Below are 25,985 nucleotides of genomic sequence, written 5' to 3'. Positions count from 1 at the left end.
AAATATATATTGCAAAATGTGCTTGAAAAAAAAAAAATGCTTGGGGGTTAAGGGTTGAAAAGTTCCAAATAGCCGGGGGGTAAAAGGGTTAAGCAAGTCATAAATCCCTCAAAATATATTCTCACCATAACTGCCAAACTAATTATAGTCGATTTACCCCTAAAGCATTATGGTACACAAGAAATAAGCTAATTCTGCATAAGCAACAGAATAAAATAGTACAATTGAACAATTTTATTTGAATAAGTTTAACGAACAAACAAACCATTTCGTCATTCCAACATATGCAGGAAAGATTTTCAGATGTGCACTGACTGTAACTTGGAATATTTTTCCAATTGCGACTGTGTGTCCATAGTTTTATATAATGACTTATTACATAGAATTTTACGTTATTGTAGGATTGGCTAAATATATATCCCCTTAGAAGTGACTATTTAATGTCATTTTCAGGTTTTAAACACTCAGGGGGCTACTGTGACTGGACAAGGAGGAAAACAGTTCATTTTGCAGAAGAGTGGGGTAGCTGGTTCACAACCACAGATTGTGACCTTGGTCAAGACCAGTAAAGGTCTTACTCCTGTGAGTACAAAAGAATTTGCCCGATTGTAGTATTTGTCTTTGCATGTATTGGTGGATATTATTCTTCTCAGATGATAATCTTGTTTTGTTTTTCTTACAAAATATTTCTTTAAACACACACTAAGTCACAACCATATTAAAAAGTTTTCTTTGAAGTAATTAATGAGTAAGATGAAGTTTCAGTTGATATGTAGGTAACATTATTAAGAAACTTCTGAGGAAGGTCTAGAGGGAAGGAAACTCATTTTACGAGTGAAATTATACGAGTTGGAAACAAATGCTACTATGAAAGAAGTCAGGAATGAAAAGAAGAGCAATAGAGCCATTTGCGAAAATTGACCAGTAAAGGTCTTACTCCTGTGAGTACAAAAGAATTTGCCGATTGTAGTATTTGTCTTTGCATGTATTGGTGGATATTATTCTTCTCGGATGATAATCTTTTGTTTTTCTTACAAAATATTTCTTTAAACACACACTAAGCCACAACCATATTAAAAAGTTTTCTTTGAAGTAATTAATGAGTAGATGAAGTTTCAGTTGATATGTAGGTAACATTAGTAAGAAACTTCTGAGGAAGGTCTAGAGGGAAGGAAACTAATTTTACGAGTAAAATTATATAAGTTGGAAACAAATGCTACTATGAAAGAAGTCAGGAATTAAAAGAAAGCAATAGAGCTATTTGAGAAAATTGAAACTATTGCTTCTCTAGCTAAGAAAAAGACAAATGTTTCTATTAGTAAAATCGAAGTAAAATTGTTAAATACACAAGATATAATTTAGATGAACAGCAGTAAAAGTTGAGCAAACAGAGAAATGTGACGCTTAAGTGTTTTATGGCCTGGAGAGATTCAAATAGAAGTGAAGGTTCCCTTTAGTTTCTCAGAATTGAAAACTTAATGTAAAATCAATTTAGATTTATATGTAGCATTCACCTAGAAATCCTTTATATTTTATTTTTGTCTGTCGCATAATGTTTTTGAGAGATTTTATTGTAATTGGAGGAGAGTGTGATGTTTTTAAAATCAATTTTTTGGTCAAATTTTATATACCTGTATGATTAAATGCTGTTTTTGGAAATTCTCTCCAGTGACCTTTCATATTCACTTAAATTTCTTGCCATTAATGAGGGTATAAGCATAGGTCAAGTTTAATATAGATTTTGACTGTATTTTAAATCTGAATGTCATACAAAATTAACGAATCTGATTAATTGCCATATATAAGATCAGTATTAGTATAGAGGAGTAATTAAAAGGCTGGTTTGATAACTACTTCCTTGATTAGTTTTCTCTTTTGGGAATAAGAGTAAAATACTATAGAAAATTCTTTACCCAGTACCCAAATTCTTGTGATAACTTACTGAATTCTATGCAATTAATTGTACAGTTTTGCAGGTTTTAATCTTAAAACATTGATTTTATCGAGTTGTTTAAATACATTTCCATCATGAAACTTTCTCTTTCGTATTATTTGGTATTATCTTGTTTTGCTAAAGTTTTTTTAATTTATATAGGAAATATTTATTTTAATGTTACTGTTCTTAAAATATTAAATTTTTCCTAGTTTCCTTTCTTCACTGGGCTATTTTCCCTGTTGGAGCCCCTGAGCTTATAGCATCCTGCTTTTCCAACTAGGGTTGTAGCTTAGAAAATAATAATAATGATATAACTGAATATACTGTTGTTACAATTCCTAAGCTGTAATCTTGGTAGGAATGAAATATATATTGAAATTGCCTACCATCAATGTACTGTACCATATAGCTTCAGTACTGTATCTTCAAGATATCCAATTATGTTTCTTCCAAACCAAATCCTCATTTTATTACTTGCAACATTTAATAATTTTGTTCAATATCTTGGCTTCCACTTCCTTTTTACTGTTAATGTATTTATATGTCCCCTACACAGGGCTCGAGTAGATTAACCGTGTTGCTCATTCTCACTAGTATTTCTTATTAGTTTATTTTAGCTTTTGTAATTCTACAGCGGACATCTTGATCCTTAGCTTAAGAATTTGTTTCATAGGGACTATTGCTATGACTTCTTATCCCCTTAAAATTTTCCCAAATATAGGTATCCATGGTGTAGCTGGGGTTGATTTTTTTTATAGAAAATTATTGATTTTAAGATGAAAGCTTCTATATGTGAGGGCAAGGGGCAAGGCTTGTATGGAAGTAGGTAAAGAAAAGGACCCATTCCTTTATTCAATGGGCTTTGTTTAGCCAGATAAGATCACAAAGTTTTTGATGGAATTGTTTGATATTGTTCTTAGTCATGCAAAAAGTCTCAGGCAAGGTAATGGTCTGTATTTTGGTATATATTTTCACTCCAACAAAAAAGATTATCCTATTTAGTTCTCTTTTAACTCTGCATGAAAATTTAGTTTTAAATTGCACTGATTTCTGACATACAAGAAGAACTTTAGTTACAAGCTAAGTTTAGACGAAGGTAGTAATCTTCAACTTGAGGAAATGTTAATTTTACTATCAGACAGTAATTACTAAGAAATTATCGAGTATTTTTATTTGCAGATGTCCAAAGTTAATCTTGTTCAGAGTAAACCTGGTGTGGGTGGACAAGGAGCAACTATAGTTAAACTTGTGACCACTCAAGCAGCAGGTGCTGGCAAACCCATCATGACAACATCAACTACTCAATCTGGCCAGATCCTGAGCCTTCAAGGCGGCACTCCAACCACCGTGAAAACTGCTGTACAAGGGCAGAATATTGTAATAGCAAAACAACAGGTATTTGTCTTTTGGTGGTTATACTTGTGATGAAATTGATTATCCACTAAGGATTCTACCTTTTCATGGTGATTGATATAAACACTTGAAATCTCTTATGAAAAAAATACTTAGTATTATTGTAATTTTTCCTATTTGGTTATCAAGTACTAAAGGCTAAATAAACTGAATTTCTTTTAGATGATTATGAATATTTGATTGCCTTTTCTCTTGCTCTTTAATACAAAACCTTGTGTAGAGTAATGGAAACTATTATAGTATTTGCCTTTCTTCTAGCTTGGTACCGCAACTGTTGGAGGGAAGCAGACTATTGTTATAACCAAACCCGGAGCAGCTGGTGCAAGTGGAATCAGACCTCAAACATCACAAATTATTGTTGTAACAACTGCCTCTGCTATCAGAACACTGCAAACCACAACTACAACTACATTAGCTGGAGGACAGCCTGCTCAGGTTAGAAGCTGAAACTGTTTTTACCTTGGCCTGTCTTTAGAAATCCATAGAACGATAGACAGTTGAGACATAGTTCCTTCCCTTACCATCACACTTCCTGACATTAATGTTGTCCCTTAAATGGTGTTGTAGGTGCCTGCTGGTGGTGGTGGTGTGAAAATGGTAGTGGTATCATCTGGGGGTGCTAGTGGCAGCACAACTACCCAGTCTGCCACAAAGCCCATGACCATTACGGTGGCAGGGCAGGCCGGGCAGCAGGCTGGTGCCAACACCAAGACAGTCACCATAGCTGCCAAGTCTGGCACACCTAGTACCACCACAACTCTCCTCAACACTGGGTCAGGCCAGATCATTGCTGTTCCTGCCCAGGGTTTGCTGCAATCAGGGCAGCAGGTGAGCACATTATCATCAGTCCCCAGTTTATTATCACCCGATAAGCAGCTCATTTTACATGTTTATTTAGGAATATGGAGTTTTATATATTTATATAGGAATTGAGTTCTCAAGTTATACTTCATATAACTTGTCTTGGTCATTGTCACTAAGGTATGATAACCATTACTTGTTTATAGAATGAGAATTTTTTTTTTTTTAAATCTTAAAACTACTGAAACAGCTACCCTACTTATGATATAGAATTCATGTATTTTTACAAGGTTTTGACTTTAAGAACACTGGAACATTAATTAAAGATAAAGTTACGGTAGTAGGACTACTTACTGTAAACAAACCAGAAGAAATGGGGTAAATTCTGTCAAGAAATTTTCTAGATTTTAATTTAAAAAGGAAAAATATTACATGCATTTTTATATACGGTAGTATTTTTTCATATTTTCACAATTGAGATGCGTAAAGAATAGTGTCATATAATGAATATAGCTTAATAACGGCATAAGTTATAAGAACGTATATACATAGCTTATTGATGACACATAACCAGGGGAGAATAGCTAGAAAGAAAATACTATAAAAAAGACCTTAGGGAATGTTTTATTTAGGGATATAGTGTGTCAATTGAGATTGTGGAGATTTGGTATGTTATACAGCACAAATATATCCCAGCCGGGTTATTTTTCTCGCCAAAAGTGAAAGTTTCGATAAATGGTTACTGAAGTGTTTAGTTTGGTAAGAAAGTGAAATAGGTTAGGAAAGAAAATGAAAGATATGTTGCAAATGACTTGGAAATTTTAGGTATGCTGTATAGCTTTCAATAATTTATTCCGTAATTTCTTGGATTTTTTAATATGAAAATTATTGGGGAATTTCAAATATGCCCAACGTAGATGAATACATTACATTAGTCATGTCAGAATTCAATTAAATGACAAAAAATAAGGTTGTATTTCACATGACCGAAAATTTGCTTTGTATACAGTACAGTACTTAATTTTTCTGTATACATTTGATAAGCTGTGGTAAAAAAAATTGTATCTACTTCTATTCAATATTTTACTCTGGAAATCAAGTTACCCAGTGTTAAAGCACCAGGAATTATAATAAGACCAAAAACAATTATAGGGACATACTTTAAATAGGGTATTTAAAAGGTTAAACAATAATTGAGGGAAAAATTTGGTAATGAATTTTTCCAAGTTACAAGCATAAGAAAAAAAAATATTTTGTAGAAATAGAAAAAGACAAGTTGTGTGTGTGATGGTAAAGTATTTGGTTTCTTAATTAGTTCCCCAGTGAGAGTTTACTTGATAATTAGATATTTTAACTAACAGGCATTCCAACTGTCTCAATGTCTCAGATTTGGTAATTTGACTAACATTACTAACTGGAAAAAAGTTTATTCTTATATGCTATTAAATTCTTCTTTAAAGGTGCTTACTAGACTTATATTATTTTTAAAAAATTAGTTACAATTTAGTGCAATACAGAAACTATTGATGAGCTGAAAATGTTTAGAGTTGTGTTCGGTACAGTACAGTATCTGTAATTGAGGTTGAAATTAGAATTTAGCAATTTTTAAATTAGAAATGTTCTGCTATTACATGATTTATTTGCTAAGTATCGTTTATGTATTAGATGGAATTCCCTAAACTATTTTTTACCTGTCCCTACCAATGTAGTATTAGTGGTATTTTCTTCTAATAACTGGACAATTTTCCTTATGAACAATGCAAAATCATCTTTGAATTGTATAATATTGGCTAACTTTATTGGTTTCTTAGGAAAGCACTTTATATTGTAGGATTTTCCTAATATAGTGCTGTGTGTAACTATAGCATTTTAGAATATCTGATATGCTGTTGATGTTTTCTGTGTTTCCATTTCAAAAGATCCTTTTGTTTACTGACTAGACTAGTTATCAAAGTCCTAAAGTTGATAGTGCCAGTGAGATGTTTATCCTAAATGTTATATAATTGATAAAGTAATTTTGCTAGAACATTCACAGTTGTTGTTTATAGTGGTAGATTTTTTTGCTTGCAAATATTTTCAGATATTGCAGGTAACTTAACTCTTAATTTCCAATTAATAGAATCTCTTTATTTTGATGTTCCACCTATTTTAACATCTTTAAAAAACAAGTTAGTTTTGTTTTTCAAATACTGAAGTAAGTCTGGAAAAGGTTACCATGGTGTGTTGATATACGCACTTAATAGTCCCAACAGTATTTTACTTCCTTTTGAAATAAATGAAGTGTTTGTCTAAAATATTTTCTTTGAAAGTTATATAAAGTAAATGTGCAACATGTATTCTTTTTATTTTTTTCAAAGGTTTGATTTTTAACAATTTAATTCTTATGCTATTGCTTACTGCTTTTTGATAGCGTTACATTATTTTACACTGATATTTACCGCCTTGTCATCAGTTAACGAATAGGTTGTACACATTTTTTTTATTACACAAAACCAGGTGTCCATACAACCCCATTAATAAGATGCCTCATTTCCCTGAAGAAAATCCCAGTTGCACCCTCTTGATGCATCAAGATAAAGCAGCTCTCATTATGTCTGGTCAAATTCCCCTTTGATGCTCTCAGCATCTCGTCATTTCTTTATAGAATCATATTTATGAATAGGATGAGCATGGGAAAGTGTCTTGTACAATAGGTTTCAGCTCGCTGTGGAGTGAACGCAACGGTTTATACTAAGCAGGAACAAAATAAGTCTTATTAGGCTTTTAAGGCTTCTCTACAGTTCTATAAACCTCTCCAATGTTTATATTGTTTCTCTCTTAAAGTTTGGTTAATAACGCCACTTACTCCCCAAAACCAAAATGTGTAGAGTTTTCTTTTCCAACTTACTAAGCCCTGGACAGTCTAGCGGCCAATGGTTATGACAATGGTTTGAGTATGCTGTATCATCTTTTGTTTTTGTCTCTGTTGTACTTTTGTTGATTGGTGGAGCCGTGATCTCCTGATTACTTAGATTTTTATTGCTTTGAGATTCGCGTGGATTAGTTAGTAATTACTGCTGAGATTGTTGAAGGGAATCTTTTCTGGGTAATCACGATCTGCGTTCACTATGATAGAAAATCGTTGTTAGGAGTGTGAAGGCCTTACTGTTCCTCTATGGAAAAATGTGTTTTTGTGGTTGTTGATTAAGTTAATTATCGTTCTTCCTGTTTATTATAGGGAAATCGAACATCTTGGCAGTAAAGTGTAAGAAGAATTCATCCTTCTTTCTTGTTATATTTTGGTAAATTCAAACCTTGTCAGTCAAGCTGGAAAAACTAAATTCTTCCAACGAATCTGTCAGTATGTCTAGAAATTTGGAATTGTTGGGGAGATAGACTTTCTTTGTTTACTATGTTTACATCGCTGGAACCCCTAAAACTAGGTGTGCCAAAGTTCTTTCAAATTCTCTTTAGAAAATGAAGTTAGTATTATTTTGAGAACACCAAGTTGTCCTCTGTCCAAGAATGTGATATCTTTTCTTAAAAGTTTGGTCCCTGAGAAATTTTGTAGTATTTGAGCTAAACATCTAAATTAGCTGAGCTTCTAGAGAGAAGCAATGTGAACATCATATAGGTATAAAAATAAATTTTATCAAAATAAAATTCCTTTAAAACTTAGATTCTTAGGAGTAAATTTTTTTTTCTCAAGAGGTAAATGTCTAGAATTCAGTGATATTTAGGTTATGTAATATGTAAAGAAATATATTTTGGCTACAATCATAAATTACAAGAATTTCAGAAGAAGAAATATTTGGTTTACTGGCTTATATGTTGAAAGGTGAATTAAATGCTCACAACACTAAGCTGTCAGTATAAAATTACTATGTAAATGGAGTCTGCATGGATATGTCCATTCAGGTTTAATTTGCTCAAAACTATGGTTTTTTTATCATAATTATTTTTTCAGGCCTTGACTATTGGGGGTAAACCTGTAACAGTACAAGTAACAACTGCTGGTGGCCAGAAAACAGTAACTCTGGTGACTTCGCAAGCAAGTAACAGTGCAAATTCTACAGCAACTTCAAGTTGTACCACAACATCATCTGCAAATCAACCTTCCACTTCAATCACTGGTTCTGGCGATGGACCAGTGACCTCCGATGCTGCTTTAGCAGCTTTGGCAGCAGAAGCTGGCCTTATTATGCCAACAGGGGAGGGTGAGCAAACTGAGCAGACAGCTGCAGTAGCCTCATCTTCCCAAGACCAGAATGAAGCAGCTAATAGTTCAGCACAAAATGTGTCAGAAGGACAAATTATGGAAGGTACACAATCTAATGAAATTGTAAAATCTAATGTAAATACAGAAGTCATGGAAGATGGTGAAGCCAAAAAAGTAGAAGGAATTAGCGCAGCCTCAAATGACAACGGAGAAAGTACAATAAAACAAGAGCCAATGGACACAGAAAACACCGGAGAAATCAATAATGCAGGTACTTCAGGTGTAGAAGGTGGAGAGACTACAGATCCTTTAGCTACGTTAGCATCTGCAGCTATTAATTCGTCTATGAGTACAACAACGGCTATAAAAACTGAAGATACAGCTACAACCCTTGCAAATGGCATTAAACAAGAGCCTGTAAGTTTTATATCTTTACAAAGCTTTTCAATACAGTAATTACAGTACCTCTAGAAAGTTTTAGAAGTGTGTAAAAGTGAAATTTCTGAGAGATGAATTTTCACATTAAATTATCTTTAATAATAATTTTCATACTAAATCTCTTAATGGTATTTGTAATTTGTATGATTTTCTTTCGTTTGCAGGGTGAACTAAAGAAACCAGAAACTGAATGGTATGATGTGGGAATAATTAGAGGGACTGTGTGTACTGTCCAAGCCTATTATCTGCCAAGTGAAACTGATGCCCACAAAAATGAATCTTATACTGATGCTGAAGGTGAAGTTACTGAAAGGAAGGCCAGTGGCATAGAGGTTAAGCTACAGCCAGGCACTGCCTATAAGTTTAGAGTTGCAGGAATCAATGCTTGTGGCAGAGGCTCTTGGAGTGAAGTGTCTGCTTTTAAGACATGTCTGCCAGGTTACCCTGGTGCTCCATCAGCTATAAAAATCTCCAAATCCTCTGAAGGAGCACATTTATCTTGGGAGCCACCTCAGAATGCAGCAGGAGACATTGTTGAATATTCAGTGTATTTGGCCATCAGAAATGCAGCTACTCAGCAGCAGGTGAGGAAAGTAAGAAAACTTAAAATCATTTTAAAGATGTTTGTCCTAGAACAAAATATGTTTTATTTTCTTCAGAAATAGGACCTCTTGAAAGTATGGAAGCCTTTTTGATCAAAGAATTATTTTGATTTTTAATGAAGAAAGTATTGGCTCTTTAGGTATTATCTGGTAAATTTAAAACAAGGGTGTTTTTCATAATTTTGAATGTCAGGAAACATTAAGGAAAACTATAGAAATGGAATGCTACTTTAGATTTGAGTGTATTTATATAATATCTTTTACAGTTGCAGTATGTACATAATCTAAGGTGGGAATGTATGCATAATTGTTGTGGACATGAGTAATTGTCAAGCCCAAAGGTGTTAATTTCTCATGTGGAAGTATTTGAAAAGGTTTCCTCCTTTTTAATGTCTTTTCTATTGTTTTGCATGTTAAGTGTCAGTCAAGTTGCCCGTAGTACATGTAATCTGATAGTTTTTTTTTTTTTAACCTTTCTGAATATATGGTTCTTAGAGGAATGGCTTATTTTTTTTTTATAAATATCACTTAGTAAAATAAAAGTTCAAATATAGAATAATTATGTTCATGATAGCAATGAAAGAACACTTTCATTTGTTCCAGTACCTGACCTCTGGCCTAAATGTTATACTGTACTATTCTCTCAAAGGATGAAACATAGGGAGTGTCTTTATTTTAGTTTGTCATTCATAGTGCATGAAGGTAAATTAATTTAGATTTGGAATTATTTATTGGAAGCTCTACCTCCTGATGTTTTCCTAGCTCTTACGTCTACCCTATCATCTGTCTTCATTTGCCTTACTCTTTTTTGTATGGTAAGTGAACTATTGAAAAAATCCTAGTACTATAGAGTGAGAAGCAAGAAATTTGTGTATTAATTTATGATTATTAATTTACATAATTGTTACAGGAGACCAGTAGTGGTGGTGCACACCTAGCGTTTATGCGTGTGTATTGTGGCGCCATCAACCAGTGCACGGTGTTAAATACACAATTAGCTGCAGCACATATTGACACCACTAACAAACCTGCCATTATATTTAGAATAGCAGCAAGAAACGACAAAGGTTATGGTCCTGCTACACAAGTCAGATGGTTACAAGGTAGGTTTACTTTTGATTTCTTTGGCTTGGTGGTTGATGAGTTGTTCATGTACATAATACAATATAGTGTTTCCTTTTATAATTATTACGTTTTAGTAATACTAATATATATGCTAATTTTACTTGGGATAAGCAAAATTCTAATATAGATTTATTGGTATTTTGTTAGAAATTCAAGGTAAAAGTTCTGAATTTTTATAAATTTAATTGATGGAGTAATTAGCCAGTCTATAAAGGGAACATGTAACCTGAAATTGTTAACGATTTAAATATATACTCTAGTTAACCCTAATTATCTGAATTTTCTCTTATAGCAAAACCCAGAACATAAAATGGAAAATAACCTTAAATTTTTTACTTTACTTTATTCTTGGAAATATTTTTAGTACTGTATTGCTACATCATATAACTTGTCAAACCAAACCACTATTAAAGTCATAATGTTATCAAAGATTAGATTCAAAGTTGTTAGTAAATTTAATGAAAAGTTAAAATTTTAAAATTGAAATGATTTAGATTTTTTTTGTGAAGATTATATTTTTTTTTTCTTATCAAAATTGCACACATACAAAGGGTAAAATTGTATTTCTAAATCTGCTACATAAAATTTATCTGTTATTCTAAAGCTTATAAATTAACGAATAAAATTTGCTCCATGGGTGGTAGGAACTCTTAAGAAATATTTTAGCAGCACAGTGGGTGTCCTGGGAATTGACAATGTATAACAACTAGTAGGATAGAATTTAACTCGTATCAAGAAAATGCCATAATAAAGCTATAGGCTTTATCAAAGTCAACAGTTCACAGAAAAGAATTAGTAGTTATATTCATCCCTTAGAATTTCAGATTTAATGTTTCTTTGTAACAGGTGAATTTTTTTTTTTCTTACTTTCACCCTTTTTATTTGAAAGGAAGATGTGGAAATATAAAAAGACCTTATTTAATGAGGATTTGTTTCAAGATTATCTAAAAAAATTTGACTTTAAAACCATGAGATAATATATCTTGACATGAAGTATATATCTAAGGATATCTGTTTAAAAGAAAAACTGTCCCTACTAAACTTGTGTTTTCATGGTGAGTAAATGGCATCCAATAACATTCAAGGAAAAGAATTTGTCCCACTAAGTGTTCTTAGTAGCACATTCTTAATAGCAAACAACAGAATTACAAAGTAGTATTAGAAATAATTTCAATATTGTTACTTAATTAGGTGCATAACAGGCCAACTCCCAAGCCATTTCAGTAAAGGAGCTACTATAATGCCTAAAAATCTTGAACTTTGATTACTAGCATAATGCAAATAGCAAGTTACTTTTTAAACCACTTCTAAGGAAATTGTTGCCTATAATAAAAATTTTAAGTAAATATTCAAATAATACCTTGTTAAAGAAAATAGTATTACTCCTAGAGCCTTAACACAGAGGTTCCATTAAGCAGTTTGTCTTCAGTAAAAAAAAAGATGCCCATAACTCATTATACGTATAATAATGCCGTGTTGGAACCAGTAGCATCATTCAAGTAACAATATATGAAAAAAATTACACCAGGATAACTGTAATTGAAGAATTGCAGTTTTGTAAATTATATAGTTCAGGGTTGGGACATTCAATTTAATTGGTGTATATTACTCACGGTCCAGATATACCAGTCAGCGTACCGATTTTAAGCCTCTTCTGCGCACCTAAGTCATCTGAAGGGGCTTAGTGTTAGCGAGACCCATTAAGAACGTAGATCTATCACACAGTCAATGTAAATAAAACAACATTTTACCTTTGGAAAATAAGTTACAGCTTTCATTTTTTTTTTTCTTATGGCCTCCCTGCATGGTTGTCCTTGAGGTTTTCTATACTTTATCAAATTATTAAGATATCGCATTCGAAAATATAACGATATCTTAACAAAAAAAGCAATAATATCGTCAGGAACTTCAATACCAGACTCTTTTAATTCTAAATAAAGCTTTGTAAAACAATTTTTTCCCTCCATGAGAGCTTCCCCGTGTACAGCATTAAAAATTTCGCTCATTATTAACAAATGTGAAAAAAACTGACCAGAAGGTGCATGTAATTCCCCCCAATTAACACATGCTATCCAAGTATCATTCCTTAGCACTTCTTGTCTTATTTCCTAACTCGGGATATTTTACACAAAATTTCTTTACGATATATTTATCAATGTATTTAAGAGCTTCTTCCTCAATTACTCCGCCAATATCTTTCTTTATTTGCTCTCAAAAGGTCTTCTTCCTCGTCTAAAGCATCTTTCTCTAAATCAAAATCTAAATTTCTGAATATCTGCGTTGTTAGGCATATTTCTAACGCTAAGTCCCTTTCTTTCGTTATAGATTCATCGTCTTTGGCTGATTCATGAGATTTTTCAGCAGTGGTGATATTACTCTTTTCACTTGATACTCTAATTTCCTTTCCTAGTAAAATTTTTTTTAGCCAAAATTTAAAGTTCACAGCATAAGGATGATCATAGTGCCCATCCATTTGCCTTATACACCCAAAGAAATGTTCAAGGCAATCTTGATTTAGTCTTTGTGTGAGTAGGTAGTCAATACTATAGGAGCTTTTTAACATATCAAACAAAGCAATGGTAGATTTACATGATAAAATTATTCCTTTCTGAAACTTGAAAAGACTTTCTGTATTAGGATTTTTAACTCATAGTATTCATTACCTTGATTACCTTGAGCAGTGTACCTATTTGTTTTTCTACATCAATACCAAAAGCATTGCTTTTACCAAACTCTCCAAACATGGAGGAAGAATTCATTATGTCGAACCAATCATTTATTAAAAGAATAAAATCAGATGTTTGATTCCAGTTTTGACACTCCAACTGTCCCTTTTCCCCTAAATATTTTAATGAGTTGGCACATGATCTAGACAGTAATTGAACTGTTAATTTAACGCGCTGTCTTTGTTGACCTGTTACAGTTAAATGCATTTCATTAATCTTATCTGCAAGCCCATATTCTGTTTTGGTTTTATTAAACATTTCCCGCATGCCATCATCTGAAATACACTCTCCAGTCTTGAGGAAAAAACTGGAGTCAATAAAATTATTTATAACTAATTTAATTAAATGTGGAACATCTGAGAAAACAAAAACTTCTCTTTCTGCCTTAGGATTTTTGAAAGATATCCTATTTTCAAGAGGGTCAATGTTAAGGTGTTTCCACATACGCAGTTACTTGGCATTATTAGTGACGGAATGAATGAATGAATAAAATGATAATGGACACTGCGTCTCCTATTGTTTACGTTACCTCTATAGGTAGCTAACTAAGGTAACGGTCCTTTGTTTTGTTTACCCACGTGTGTGAGACGGGGAAGCTTGACGTCACAGTATGGGTGATTCACAGCTTAAGCTGCGCGTTGGCTGACCTGGTATATATAGACCTTGATATTACTGATATTTATTTAGCTTCAAGTTTAGATTATGAAGTTTGTTTTGCTTTATATTTATAGGATGATTTTCTAAGACTTAAATGTTTGTAATCCACTAACAGATTCAGTGACTGGCAGCAGTGCTGGAGGCCCAAAAATAGTTATGCGAAGACCTGCTTCAGACAACAGATCCCCTGTGGCTGTTAAAAAGTTTAAGGCAGATGACTCCGCACTATAGTAATAAGTTGATCTTTATTTTAATGAGTAGACAGATTTTTAAAAAGAAAACCACTTGAGCCCTAGAGACTAAACGTAATGAAGGATATTAACCTGATGATATTGTGTGGCAATAGAGTGCATAAACGTGCACTTGTACCGAGGTGTGTTTGATAACACATAGAGAGATATCTAGGTAATTCCTGAATAGACTTAGGGAAACCTTTTTATGAATGAAAGGTAACCAAATTATGCAAAAGATGAATGATGTCCTTGGCTGTCCCTTTGGAGTAAAGTATATTTCTTTTTTATAATTGTGTATTGTCATGAGATAACATGAAGTTTTCTCTTTCACATGCACTTCTAACTGTATATACAAATATATATATATAAATAAATTATATATATATATAAATTATATATAAGACTAGCTGTTTTCACAGCTAGCAAATGCAAGTGTTGTAACTTGATGATCTGAACCAAATATGTTGTTAAGTGATAAGTGGGTCCCGTATAGCCCATGATTTCATTTAATTTATATATATACTGTAATGTACACTTAAGGTCCATCCAAACAACTGTTAATTTTGTGTAAATGTCAGTGTCATTGCTTTATACCTTTTTAGCTTGTAAGTATTTTTAAGGCATTCATTGAATGTCACAAACACGTTTTCCAAAGTTGAGAACTTTGTGAGGATCCCTGCTCTGTCTTCGTCTCTTTCATGCATCCCGGAGGATAATATTTTTACCATGAGAGTCCCACCCTTCCTCTTTCCTACTCTGGATGCCTGGAATCGACTGTAAATTTGCATTATATAATTGGGGTAATTTTTTCAGCAAACAGCCAGTGAGTGAGCTGTGACTCCTTTTGTTTTCCCCCCCATTTTCTTTAATTGGTTAGGTTGATTATTTATATTGGCCAGATAGAATGGGTGGAATATTTTATTTAAAAAATATTGCTGCTTCTAACATTTCTCCACAATCAGTGGCCAGCATGCTTGCATCAGTTGTGTTCAGTTGCATTGCAGTACTTAAATCTTCCTGGCACAGGATTTTGGACATGTGCTCTACATTTTTACTTCCCCTAAACTATATGTATTTAATTTAATTTCCCGTTCAACTTTCACATTTTATCAATTCGGCATTTTTAATTTTCGTTTGACAAACTAGTTTTAATTTTCAACTTTTCTGTGCATTATTAATGATGATGTTTTCTATGAAAGTGTCAGTAATCAACTTCGGATATGAGCACAAATATAAATATAGTTTTGTTATCTTGTATATATTCTCATCCTTGATCATTTACTTGGCCATGTGTTTCAAGAGTTTGAGTTATTTTTAGCTTACTGGAAAAAGGAAAAAAAAAAAGCTACAGTATTTGCAAATCTGTTCACCTAATTTTTACGTGAGAATAGGAGGCTCAACGTTTTACTTCCATTGGTACTCTTAGAGTACTATAATTGCATCAAGAAAAAAACCACTGAAAAATCTAGTTTTTATAGATTTTTCACTGCCAATTTGTGTTGAATTTATTTTGTTGGTTTTTATTTAGTTTAGGATCTTGTGATTTCTTTAAAAAAAATTGTAATGTGACATGAAGTGAAATGTTTGTACTACTTGTGTTACCTTATTTTACCTTTCTTTCCTCAGAATTATTTTTTTCTGTTAAACTTTTGCTACTGGTTTGTTACTATCATAGCGTCATTGATGTTTTCCTTTTTCTTCAGGTGTTTTATGTTTTAAATATTTTTGTTGTAAATATTCCCGTTTTTCATGCACCTTGATATTTAATCTTTGGTTACTCGTAGTTTTACATTACATATGATAATTATTTTGAAATGTATTGTCTTGTCAATTAATTATTAGAAGCAAGGGCTTATGCTTTTCTGTTTTGAGAAATCTGATCACTCCCCATTTCCTGCATATCATATTTTCTTACAATAGGGAAAGCATCGACCCCAATATATTTATAGTTTACATCAATCATTGTAGATACCATCCCCTTGTAAGATTACTGAGAACAAGCTAACTGTTTTTATAATTGTAGTATAGATTGTTAAATTGGAGGCATCCCCTGCTTACCTAGTTGCCCATATACTTTGTGTTGGGTTTTAAATTTCAAGGAAAGTACAAACAAAGTGTGTAATGTCTTTCTAGATTTTGGCTGGCTAGCAGGTTCATGTGGCGTTTTCCACTTTCTTCCAGGCCTCTCAACATGCCTCTTGCCAGTGTCAATTAAAGAGCTTAATTAATTGTGTATTTAATGAAAGAAGATTTGTATTTAGTTCAAAGGAGGTAGATTGGGGTTCAACTCGCATAGAGTTTGCTTCTCGGTTTTCTTTAAAACAAAACATTTAGCAATTAGGATAGTACAGTCTATTGAACTCCGTTTGAAATAAAAGTGGAGGCAATCTCTTTGTACATAAGATATTCTAGTGTTTATTTTCTAATTATATGAGAGAGGAACACAAGGTTCAATATGCAGTGACAGCCTGGATGGGAAATGGCTCCAGTACCTGACCAGATATTAACACATTATTGGTGTAGGGTGGGTTCAGGTCATCATGCGGCATTCACATCGAACCCATCCTCCACCAATGAATAATTTGCTAACACAGTTTCTCTAGGCTGTAAGAAATGAGCAATGAATATAAAATGTATGGAAAGTGCTTTTAAAACTTTAATATTTTATTTTTCAAAAAGTAAGAATAAATGAACTATTGAGATAGTGAAAGCAAGTTGTTTCTTTGTATCCTTATTTTTTTATGGAGACAATCAAAATATTAATATTCTTAAATAAAGTATGATGTATATTTTTCTTAAATACCTGTAGATCATCTGTTCAATGGGGATGTTGGCTAACCAACAAAAACAGAATTTTAAGGATAAAATTTATTATTTTGACACCTGTAGGTCACATTGCTTACTTCTACAAAGTGCAAGCATTTGACATTTCACCAAAAGAAATTTAAGCCCTGTCCACACGATCGAGCATACCAGACGCAAACAGTGATACCAGGTCACAATAGTTAGTGAAAATGAGGGTTGATGGCGTCAGAAGCGGGAAAACTAAAGGCAGGGATCTGGTAACACTGTACGATGCCAGATCCCTGTCTGTGGTTTTCCCGCTTCTGACGTCATTAACCCTCATTCTTACTATCTGTGGTCTGGTATCACTGTTTGCCCGTTGGGCATGCTTGATCGTGTGGACAGGGCTTTATACCCAATTAAATAAGTACTAGCCTTAGGAAAATATGCCTGGGTGAATTCTACAACAGGTGAACCAACACCCACACCCATTGGTCCTTGCAATATCTATGTAGAGCAGGACTTTCTTTTTTTACAATGGTTCTCTTATTTATTTTTTCTGTTCTTTGCGAGTAACTAAGTTGAGTTTGTTTTCTCCTTAGAATAAATCCACTATCTCCTACTATATTTATAAATGTTTGTACACAAAAATCACAGCCCATTCCAAAATTATATACTTTTTAATAGGCAGAATGCCAAGGTTGTTTTGATGATTAAATGTAGTGATGCCTTCTGGCAATGCAATTTCGTAAGTTAGGCAAAATTTAATTTACAAAATGTGCAAATTCCCCAAATCTCATCTGAAAAATAAAATTGCTAATAGCAGGGAAGAATGGCAAAAGTAGGATTTTAGCAAATGGTGATGCAAAAATGGTCTAGTACAATAGTGATACGATAAATGTAACGAGAAGTAAAGATTGTGTAGAATTCACAGGTTTCTGCATAAGGAGAGTTATGTTTCTTGTCATGATCACCTTTTGAGTCACTGACCTCAAATTAAAGAGCAGTAAAACGTGTAGAGTAGGTATCAAAAACTACGTTTGTAGGATACTCCAGATGCAAAGTTCTTAATCCAAATCTACTGTAGGCAGTGCACAGATGTTCATCATGAGAGAATTTGCCAGATCTTTGGTATCCTGGTGGAACACTTTGGATAAAAAGAATTATGGAATTACCTTAAAAGATTTAGCACCCATAGAATTTATTTACAAACCAGTGACCTTTAAACAAGCTAACTTCTTTACAACCCAATGACCTTTAAACAAACATGAACAAATTTAAACTTATACTAGCCAAGGCCCAACTTATCACAAAAATGATAAACCAGAGGAACAAAGTACTTGACCATGAACTGTTTTCCCGAGTAATTCTAATAAAGTAGTACTAAAACAAAATTTTATCCTAATAATCTGTCCCATACGAATGTTCTTGGAGAGATCAGAATCCTGCAAGTCAGTCATAGTAAATCTAACATGAAAAATGTGTACGTTCAATACTTTACAATACAATTTAAGCACACTATTAAGCTCTGAATAGTTACAGCCTTGTACTGTATATTTAAACAACTAAAGCATGCAGGGTGTCTGTTTGCAATCTAGCCTGACATGCTATACCAGCCCCTTAAGACACGTAAGCAATGGCTAGTAAAGAGTCGGCGTGCTGACTCCTAACACATGGAGGGAGATAACTTGGAACTCTTCCTCGTGTCTGCTATGGCTTTTGGGGGGGAGCACAAAAATTTTACAACCAATCTGGTTCGTGGAAGAAATTTGGATTGTATCTGTGTTCCCTTCCCCGAAGTGGAGAACGACCTGGGGATCGGACATCTGCTTTCCTCTTCACAGGTGACAACGAAGCCTTCCTAGGAGACCTAGGTCTGGGAACATCCAGCACAGATCCCATAGAGGTGGGCCTGGGCAAGGAAGGGGAAGATGGTCCCGTGTCTTGTTCCTTGCACTTTTCAGTAAAGGTGGGTAAACTCTCCTTGTGCCCCATGTGGTATGCATGGGGCTATAATCCTCACACGATCCTCCTACTGGTGCTTTAGAGGGAGATACATATGTGGATGTAGAGCCTGGAGATGAAGGGATAGGTCCATCCTTGGAAGGAGAGCAATCCCTCTTCACCTACTTCCTTCTACTGTAACCTGGCCATAGTTCCTCTGGCCAGTTCTTACATCCGGGCAGGTTGAGGATTGGGAACACAGGTGGCCACAGCATGGGACACAAGTTGAATGGGGTCAACCTCATGTTGACAGATGAAAGTGCCACACCGTCGTTCGTTACAACCAGGCCACTTCCTCATCCTGCATGATTGAGCTGTCAAAGAACGAACATATAGGCAGATTACAGAAAACACACAAAGGTCAGTTTGGGTTGTGAAGGCTCAACTGGTTGAAAGCACAGTTGAGAGAAGAATGGGGAATCGGCACATCTAGGAGAATGGGATAACCAATGGTCTTTGATGATGCTTTTGGTTCTCACAAAGAAAAAAATAGAAGCTTAGAGCACTAACTTGAAAATGGAATATTAATGATAATTCTTTTTAATTTTACACTAACTTAAAACACTGCCTCCCTCTCATAGCTCTGTTTGTACTAGTTTACCCCCCAAAACTAATAAATTTCCCTTTTAGGGCTCAGGCCATGTTGTCCTGATGGAAGGTTCCTTCAGTAGCTTCCTAAGGGTATATATGACTACAGTAGATATTCCCAGAGAATTAAACTAAAGGTTTCACAGAATTCTAACTAATGGCGCGAGTACCCTCAAGGTTTCCCTTTAGGATATCGTATAATAACAGGGGACGTATACTTGACACGCCACATAGCTATCTGCACCCCACATAGCGTTTACGCTTCGAGAGGGAAGTTGGTGGCAAGATATGGGAGGAGCCGTTACAAAGTTCTCCTCCTCCGTTACTGTTATGGTACTCGGATGACGTCATAAACGACGCTATCTTGGCTGACGTCATAACCGCCCGCGTCCTCCAATCCTTCTCTAGTAAAACATTGGACAAGTATAGAAATAAATCTTATTAAAATTCTGTATTCCTACAAACTGACCTATTCATATCGCTGATTCCCACACAATGATGGAGTTGGGTTGCCAGTGAAGGAAAGAGATGAGTTAATTATAGTTTTAAAGCAATAAACTTTATTGATACCCTAGACTCGCCGGCAGTCTAGTTCTTGGTAACGAGATCTCGAACTAGTTTTTGAACTAAAAATTACCTAATTACATATCAATATAATAATACCAAGTGACAAATGAATTCAATTTAGAATTTATTAAATTGAATCCATAAATAAACCAACTGTTATTAGATCACATCACTAGCATCCCCTATTGCACCTAAAGCCAAGCAATCTTCAAGAGCAAACCAGGATTTTTTCAGATAACTTTTAGTGAATATCAACTTAGTATGCCATTGAGATGCTGCTAAGACCCTTTTCAAAGATTTCTATAAAAATGAAGAGACTAGTTTCCTCGTCTAATTTCATAAACCCTAACCTTTAAGTCTTTCATCAGACTTGGATCCAACTCTTTGTGAGCCTCTGTGACAAAACTTTAAACAGTAAATTACTGTACATAGCATTTTTTGACAGGACAACTTTGAATTCTAATTTCACAAAACAAAGTATGAACAGTACCTCTAATGTTAATACTTAACAGCTCTCACAAAGTCATAGAAATATATTTCATAAAACCATGGTAAATATTCTATCCAAAAATTATTCTTGGCTGCAAATGTAGGTAAAACATAAGATCTTATTTCTTTCAAATCCTACTTTATAAGAAAGCACTCGTTTAATTCACTTATGCATCAGACACTATCCCAACCATAAAGGAACATACCGTTTCCTGCACTTAATCAGAAAACATACAAAGGCTGCTATAGCCTAGGAAGAGGGCTCATCTGAAATAATTTTATCAAGTAAGATAATCTAAAATAAGATTCAAATTATGATAGCCAACAAATTTCTAAAAGATTAGAAATAACCCAGAAAATAAAATCTGCAAAAGAGAGTACAATATTTGCAGAATACTTCCCATTAATTCCTCTAGTAAACCAGCTTGCAAACCTTGCATTAAAAAATTTACTTCTATTAACACTAATGATGTGCTCAAGGGAAGAAATTAGGTAATGTGATCGATTCATCTTATAAATTTTATGTAAGAAACTCTTTGTTGGATATAAGGCTTTAATACTAAACAAGAACTCATGACCTGCCTTTCTTTGCATCTAAGATAACAATTTATTGATTCTATTGAAGACAATCTGACAAAAATGAGGGGTATAAGTCATCTCGGATGACTTGGAAGACTAAGATGAATCACTACTTGCCAAAGCAACTTATTTGGATACCTTTCAGAAATAAGCTTCCTTAATGATAGAAAAGGAGAGACCTCATCAGTTAGGGTCTTCCTCTGATTTCTTTATTTTCCTGTTCTGAAAGATTTTCCAAGACATTATAGTACTTACTGGTATTCCATTTGTTTACTTTTTACAGGAACCTATACAAGTCCTTTTGTCAAGGGACTTGTTCAGCAGTTGACATACTAGCCCCTAAATTTATACCGTTAGAGGAAACGTGATGTGCTATTGGGTGAGCGTGTACGAGACCGATAGGTACTGAAATCTGAATAATTTTTTGGGCAAAACTTCCAGCAGATTTATCTAATATGGGTACATTTTACTTTACTGTATAGGAATCACACGATATGGCACACCATCCATATACTGTATGCAATAAGAGGTTAATTTTGAGAGATTGCTTCAGCGAGAGGAATAATATTAGGATCCAGGCTACCAACTAAGTCTTCTACCTTGTAATCTAATGGTCTAGTAGAGTGGACAGGATTGCAAGAATGCAAGGGTTTCACAGCAGATCCAGGATCAGGGATGTGCTGTCCACCATGAGAACCCTTCTGACTGGTGCATTAGAACCACTATGTAAAACTTGAGGGGGAGTTAGACTACAGTATGAAACAGGCCAGGTTAGGTCAGAATTTGTCTATTTGAAGACTTGCTGGCTTTTTATGATTTCACAAAAGAAGCTAAAGAAGTTAGGAGCTTTTGAAGTTCATACTTTACAGTAGTAATGTAGATATAGGCTATGTGTGCAGTGAGTTTGAATGGTACGAATCAACTTGCCAAAAACAGCGATAACTTAAGAGTGTTACCTTGGTTAATTAAGCTGTACTGTAGTGATAGTAATGTACTGTACATATATTATAGTAATATACACTACAGTAACAGCAAGTGTTGTTAGATAGGAACAAAAATGTTTTATTGTTACTGTACGTATTACATACAGTAATACCTTGAGATACGAGCTTAATGCATTCCGGGACCCGAGCTCGTCTGTCAATTTGCTCGTATCTTGGATCAATTTTTCCCATATAAAATACCTAAAAAAAAATCAATCCATTCCCACCCTCTGAAAAAACACCTAAAAACAGTATTTTAATTGTTCTAATTCACAACCTATGCTCACAAAATAACAAATACCTATGTACTGGTTATGATCTGCAATGAAACGTGACATTATTATGGAGTTCTTACCTTCGAGACAGACGGTAGCGGCTATCGGTGGTGTAAGCGTAGGAGGAGGGAGAGAGAAACTGGACGGCAACACGTTCAGTACGCTACACTTTTGTAACACTACTTAACATAACTTAAACTCTTAACTTAAATGAAATTAGCTTACTATACACAAACTTAAAATTAAATGTTAATCTTACGTTACACTAAACTTAATTCTAATTTTGTTTTCATTTTCATTTTTTTACTTTTCTTCTTCCGGCTTGGCTCTTTTTGCCTCGCTTTTTGACTCGCTTTCACCTTCATTTTTTGCCGGCCTTTTTAAAAGAAACCTATCTAGGGATGTTTGCTTTTGTCTCCCCTTCAAAATGTTACAAAAATGACATACACAAATGTCGTCACAAAAGGCTAACGCACGACCACATGCCAACTTGCCCAGGTGCCTCTTTTCCATAAAATCAGAAAACTCCTGCCACTTTGCTAACATGTCTCTGGCATCCTTCTTCTTTATAGTATCCTTCTGCTTGAGGATGGTACATATTGTTGATGTACTCCTCTCATATTGGCGAGTCAGCTCAGTCACTCGTACACCACTCTCATGTTTTTTTATTATTTCATGCTTTATCTCGATTTTCATCATACGCTTTTTCTTTTCATTACCCTTGTTTGCACTGGCTTGCTTTGGACCCATTGCTTATTCACTTAATTGTGTACTGATTAACGCAAAAAACACATAAAAAATGCAAACACTACGGCTGATGCTCAGAGATAACTTTACGCGACGGAGATCCGACGAGAAAGAGCGAGCGATGGTGTCCTCGTGAGCAGCCTCTCGCACACTTGGCCACCTACTGGTCGCATAGGGAACGCCTCGTATCCTCGTATCCCAAATTTGTCTCGTATCTCGGGGCAAAAATTTGCTCAAAACTTTCCACGTATCTCAAATTTCTCGTATGTTGGGACACTTGTATGTTGAGGTATTACTGTATACTTATAAGTGTGGCAATGACTCAAGTCATGTGTACCATAGTCTTACTGTGTAGGTAAGTTCACCTGTGTACATGTACTGTACACTTACTGAAATGTGTTCATTCATCAACACAATACATACACAATACTATGACAGAAAACAAGTAAAAACAATATTAGGCAGTACAGTACAGTGGGTTACTTAGTGTGTTAGATAACCGCACATAGGCAATGGGTAGCGAGTTGGTAAGCTTGGAGTATTCGCTTTCGAACCTGTCTCTGTTACCTAACCCCCACGAATAAGGAAGGCTGACTGTATGAAAACAGGTAGAAAATTGCACAAAGCTGGGACTCAGGTGGGGTGATGTAAATACTGTACTACAAAAAACACAGGGTTCAATCTACTAGTAATGGACTGTGTGGGTCTAGTAGGTGTTGGGGAAACACCTGCATGGCGTCCGTTTTCTTATTATAGAGCGCGAAATAAAAGGAAGAATGCCCAACTCGTGTGCATGTGGCCCTTAAAGACTGGCAATGAGATATAGAAAATAGACACAGAAAAAAAGAGAGAGAGAGAGAGAATGAGAAAAGGTGTTCCTAATAATGTCTCTATTGTGATGCTATTGGAGTTGCTAAGTCAGAATCCAGGCCGACCTGCACCAACAATTTATTGTGGGTTGACCTGTTATATTCTTTTGACCTTGCCTACACATAAATCCATACGAGCTACATCTAACCACATGGAAACTGTCTACCGTATTTCAATAGACAAAAGGTTTTCAAAGTCCTCTAGATAGTAGATTTTGCATTTTCTTTTTTAGAAAAGGAAATTGTCCTTTTCAGCTATTAAGGGTTATAGACAGATAATGAATACCATACTCAATCATCTGGGCTTGGAGCTATCTGCTTTGGGTATTATTGCAGATGTATTAGGGCTTCTAATATTGAGAAAACTTTGGTCATTGAAAAGATTTACTTTATTGGAATTTAGATGTAGTATCACAATATTTAAATGATTCTAATTTGAACCTTTGAAATATTTTTCTGTTGAATATCACAGCTGGGACTATTTTTTCTGTTAGCTTTAGAATTAACTTAATGCTTTAGGGAACTAAAAAAGCTCTTCCATACAATGTAGGCTTTGGAGAATACTGTACAGTACTGTATATGATGATTTTATCTTTAACTTACTTTTGAAGCCAAAAATTATTTTAAGATGAAGAGTTTGCCACAAATATTCATATTCCCTCTTTTGAAAAGAAAGTTAGTGATATGTCAGAGTATAACTTTTTTGCCCTGTGAGAGCTATTAAGTGTTATTTGGACAACACTAAACTAATTAAGGGAATGTTCCTCATTGGTTTTGTGGCGTTAGGGTTTCGAATGGTCCTCTTTCCATAGAAACTATGTAATTTCTTGTTAATAGTTTAGTAACAAGGGCACCTCACAGAGAATTGGATCCAAGTCACATGAAACACTTGAAGGTAAGGTTCATGATATTGGAAGAAAATCTACATCTAATTTTTGGGCTCAAGCCATGGCGTCCTGATGGAAGGTTCCTTTTTGGTAGCTTCCTTGGGTAAATAACTACTAAGATATTCCCAGAGAATTTAACCACAGGTTATCACAGAATTCTAACTTCTGGAGCGAGTATCCTAAAGGTTTCCCTTTAAGACATCGTATATCAACAGGGGACGCATGTATTAACGCGCCACATAGCTATCTACACCCCGAACAGAGTTAATGCTTCGGTGTGTAAGGGCTGAGAATAGCTGGGAGCCGTTCCATAGCTAATCTCATTCGTGGCTACTACTGGTACTCGAGACGTAAACAAACGGGCGCCATTGCTTAAATGACGTCACGTCCGTCTTCATCCTTTGTTCAGTAGCTCGCCCTACTTAGAAGGATTTTCCCTGTGCTTTACTTATCGCTTTGCATCTACGTAATGTCGCTACCTTCAGCCTCGCCTTCTTCTGGAAAGTTGAGTACAAGGTTCCAGTATTGTTTAGTTAAGCTCTGACCGTAAAGTAAATATTACTTTCCGAGATAATTGCTGTTTTGTGGCAGAGCTGTGCCTCTACCGGACCCGCCATTTTATTGCGTCGTTGTTGTTATGCATGCCTTATTTAGTTAGCCACAACAACGCTTCCGGCCTTATTTACTAATCGATTACATTAGTTTATTTAGTCTTCATAGCTAGGAACTTTTATATCGTGTTTCGACGCTTTTTATCGGTCATCGATTGACCTTATACCAGTCGGCTACTATAGCCCCCAGGCCAGAGCGCCTATATATAAGTGTTCATGCATGATTTTATTAGTGATCCTAGGCTAAGTTATGAAGATAGTGGCATTATTTTACAATACTTTCGACCGTGATGCAAGTGTTTTTTCGCCTTCAGGGACCATATAGGGGATAGGTTAGTTAGTGTCCCTTCCTAACCTAACCTACTTGTAGGACCCCTATATGCTTCCTTCATCCCCTGCCTTGGCATTCCCTCTGTTTATCCTTGATTCCCTTTCTAAGTAGAGGGATCAAGTGTCTAATGGAGTATTTATCG

The 25,985-nt window shown here is 34.7% G+C and overlaps 1 protein-coding gene across 5 annotated transcripts in view; it reads left to right on the top strand.

The window, feature by feature from the left end:
• Positions 1-16,839, top strand: part of Hcf (Host cell factor) — a 44,744-nt gene extending 27,905 nt beyond the window's left edge. For 2 of the 5 annotated variants that reach the window (XM_068366358.1, XM_068366357.1), the window contains exons 10-17: positions 454-582; positions 3,116-3,331; positions 3,608-3,784; positions 3,917-4,177; positions 8,097-8,765; positions 8,951-9,370; positions 10,299-10,491; positions 14,012-16,839. In XM_068366358.1, coding sequence (XP_068222459.1) covers positions 454-582; positions 3,116-3,331; positions 3,608-3,784; positions 3,917-4,177; positions 8,097-8,765; positions 8,951-9,370; positions 10,299-10,491; positions 14,012-14,127 — 2,181 coding nt within the window. In that variant the 3' untranslated portion in view covers positions 14,128-16,839. Of the gene's footprint in view, positions 1-453; positions 583-3,115; positions 3,332-3,607; positions 3,785-3,916; positions 4,178-8,096; positions 8,766-8,950; positions 9,380-10,298; positions 10,492-14,011 lie in introns of all 5 variants that reach the window. The other 3 variants (XM_068366356.1, XM_068366355.1, XM_068366359.1) reach the window with 2 other exon arrangements.
• Positions 16,840-25,985: the final 9,146 nt, after the last annotated feature.

This window comes from Palaemon carinicauda, chromosome 44, assembly GCF_036898095.1.
Source record: "Palaemon carinicauda isolate YSFRI2023 chromosome 44, ASM3689809v2, whole genome shotgun sequence".
NCBI classification, from domain to species: domain Eukaryota; kingdom Metazoa; phylum Arthropoda; class Malacostraca; order Decapoda; family Palaemonidae; genus Palaemon; species Palaemon carinicauda.
This window is presented reverse-complemented; position numbering and strand designations above follow the sequence as displayed.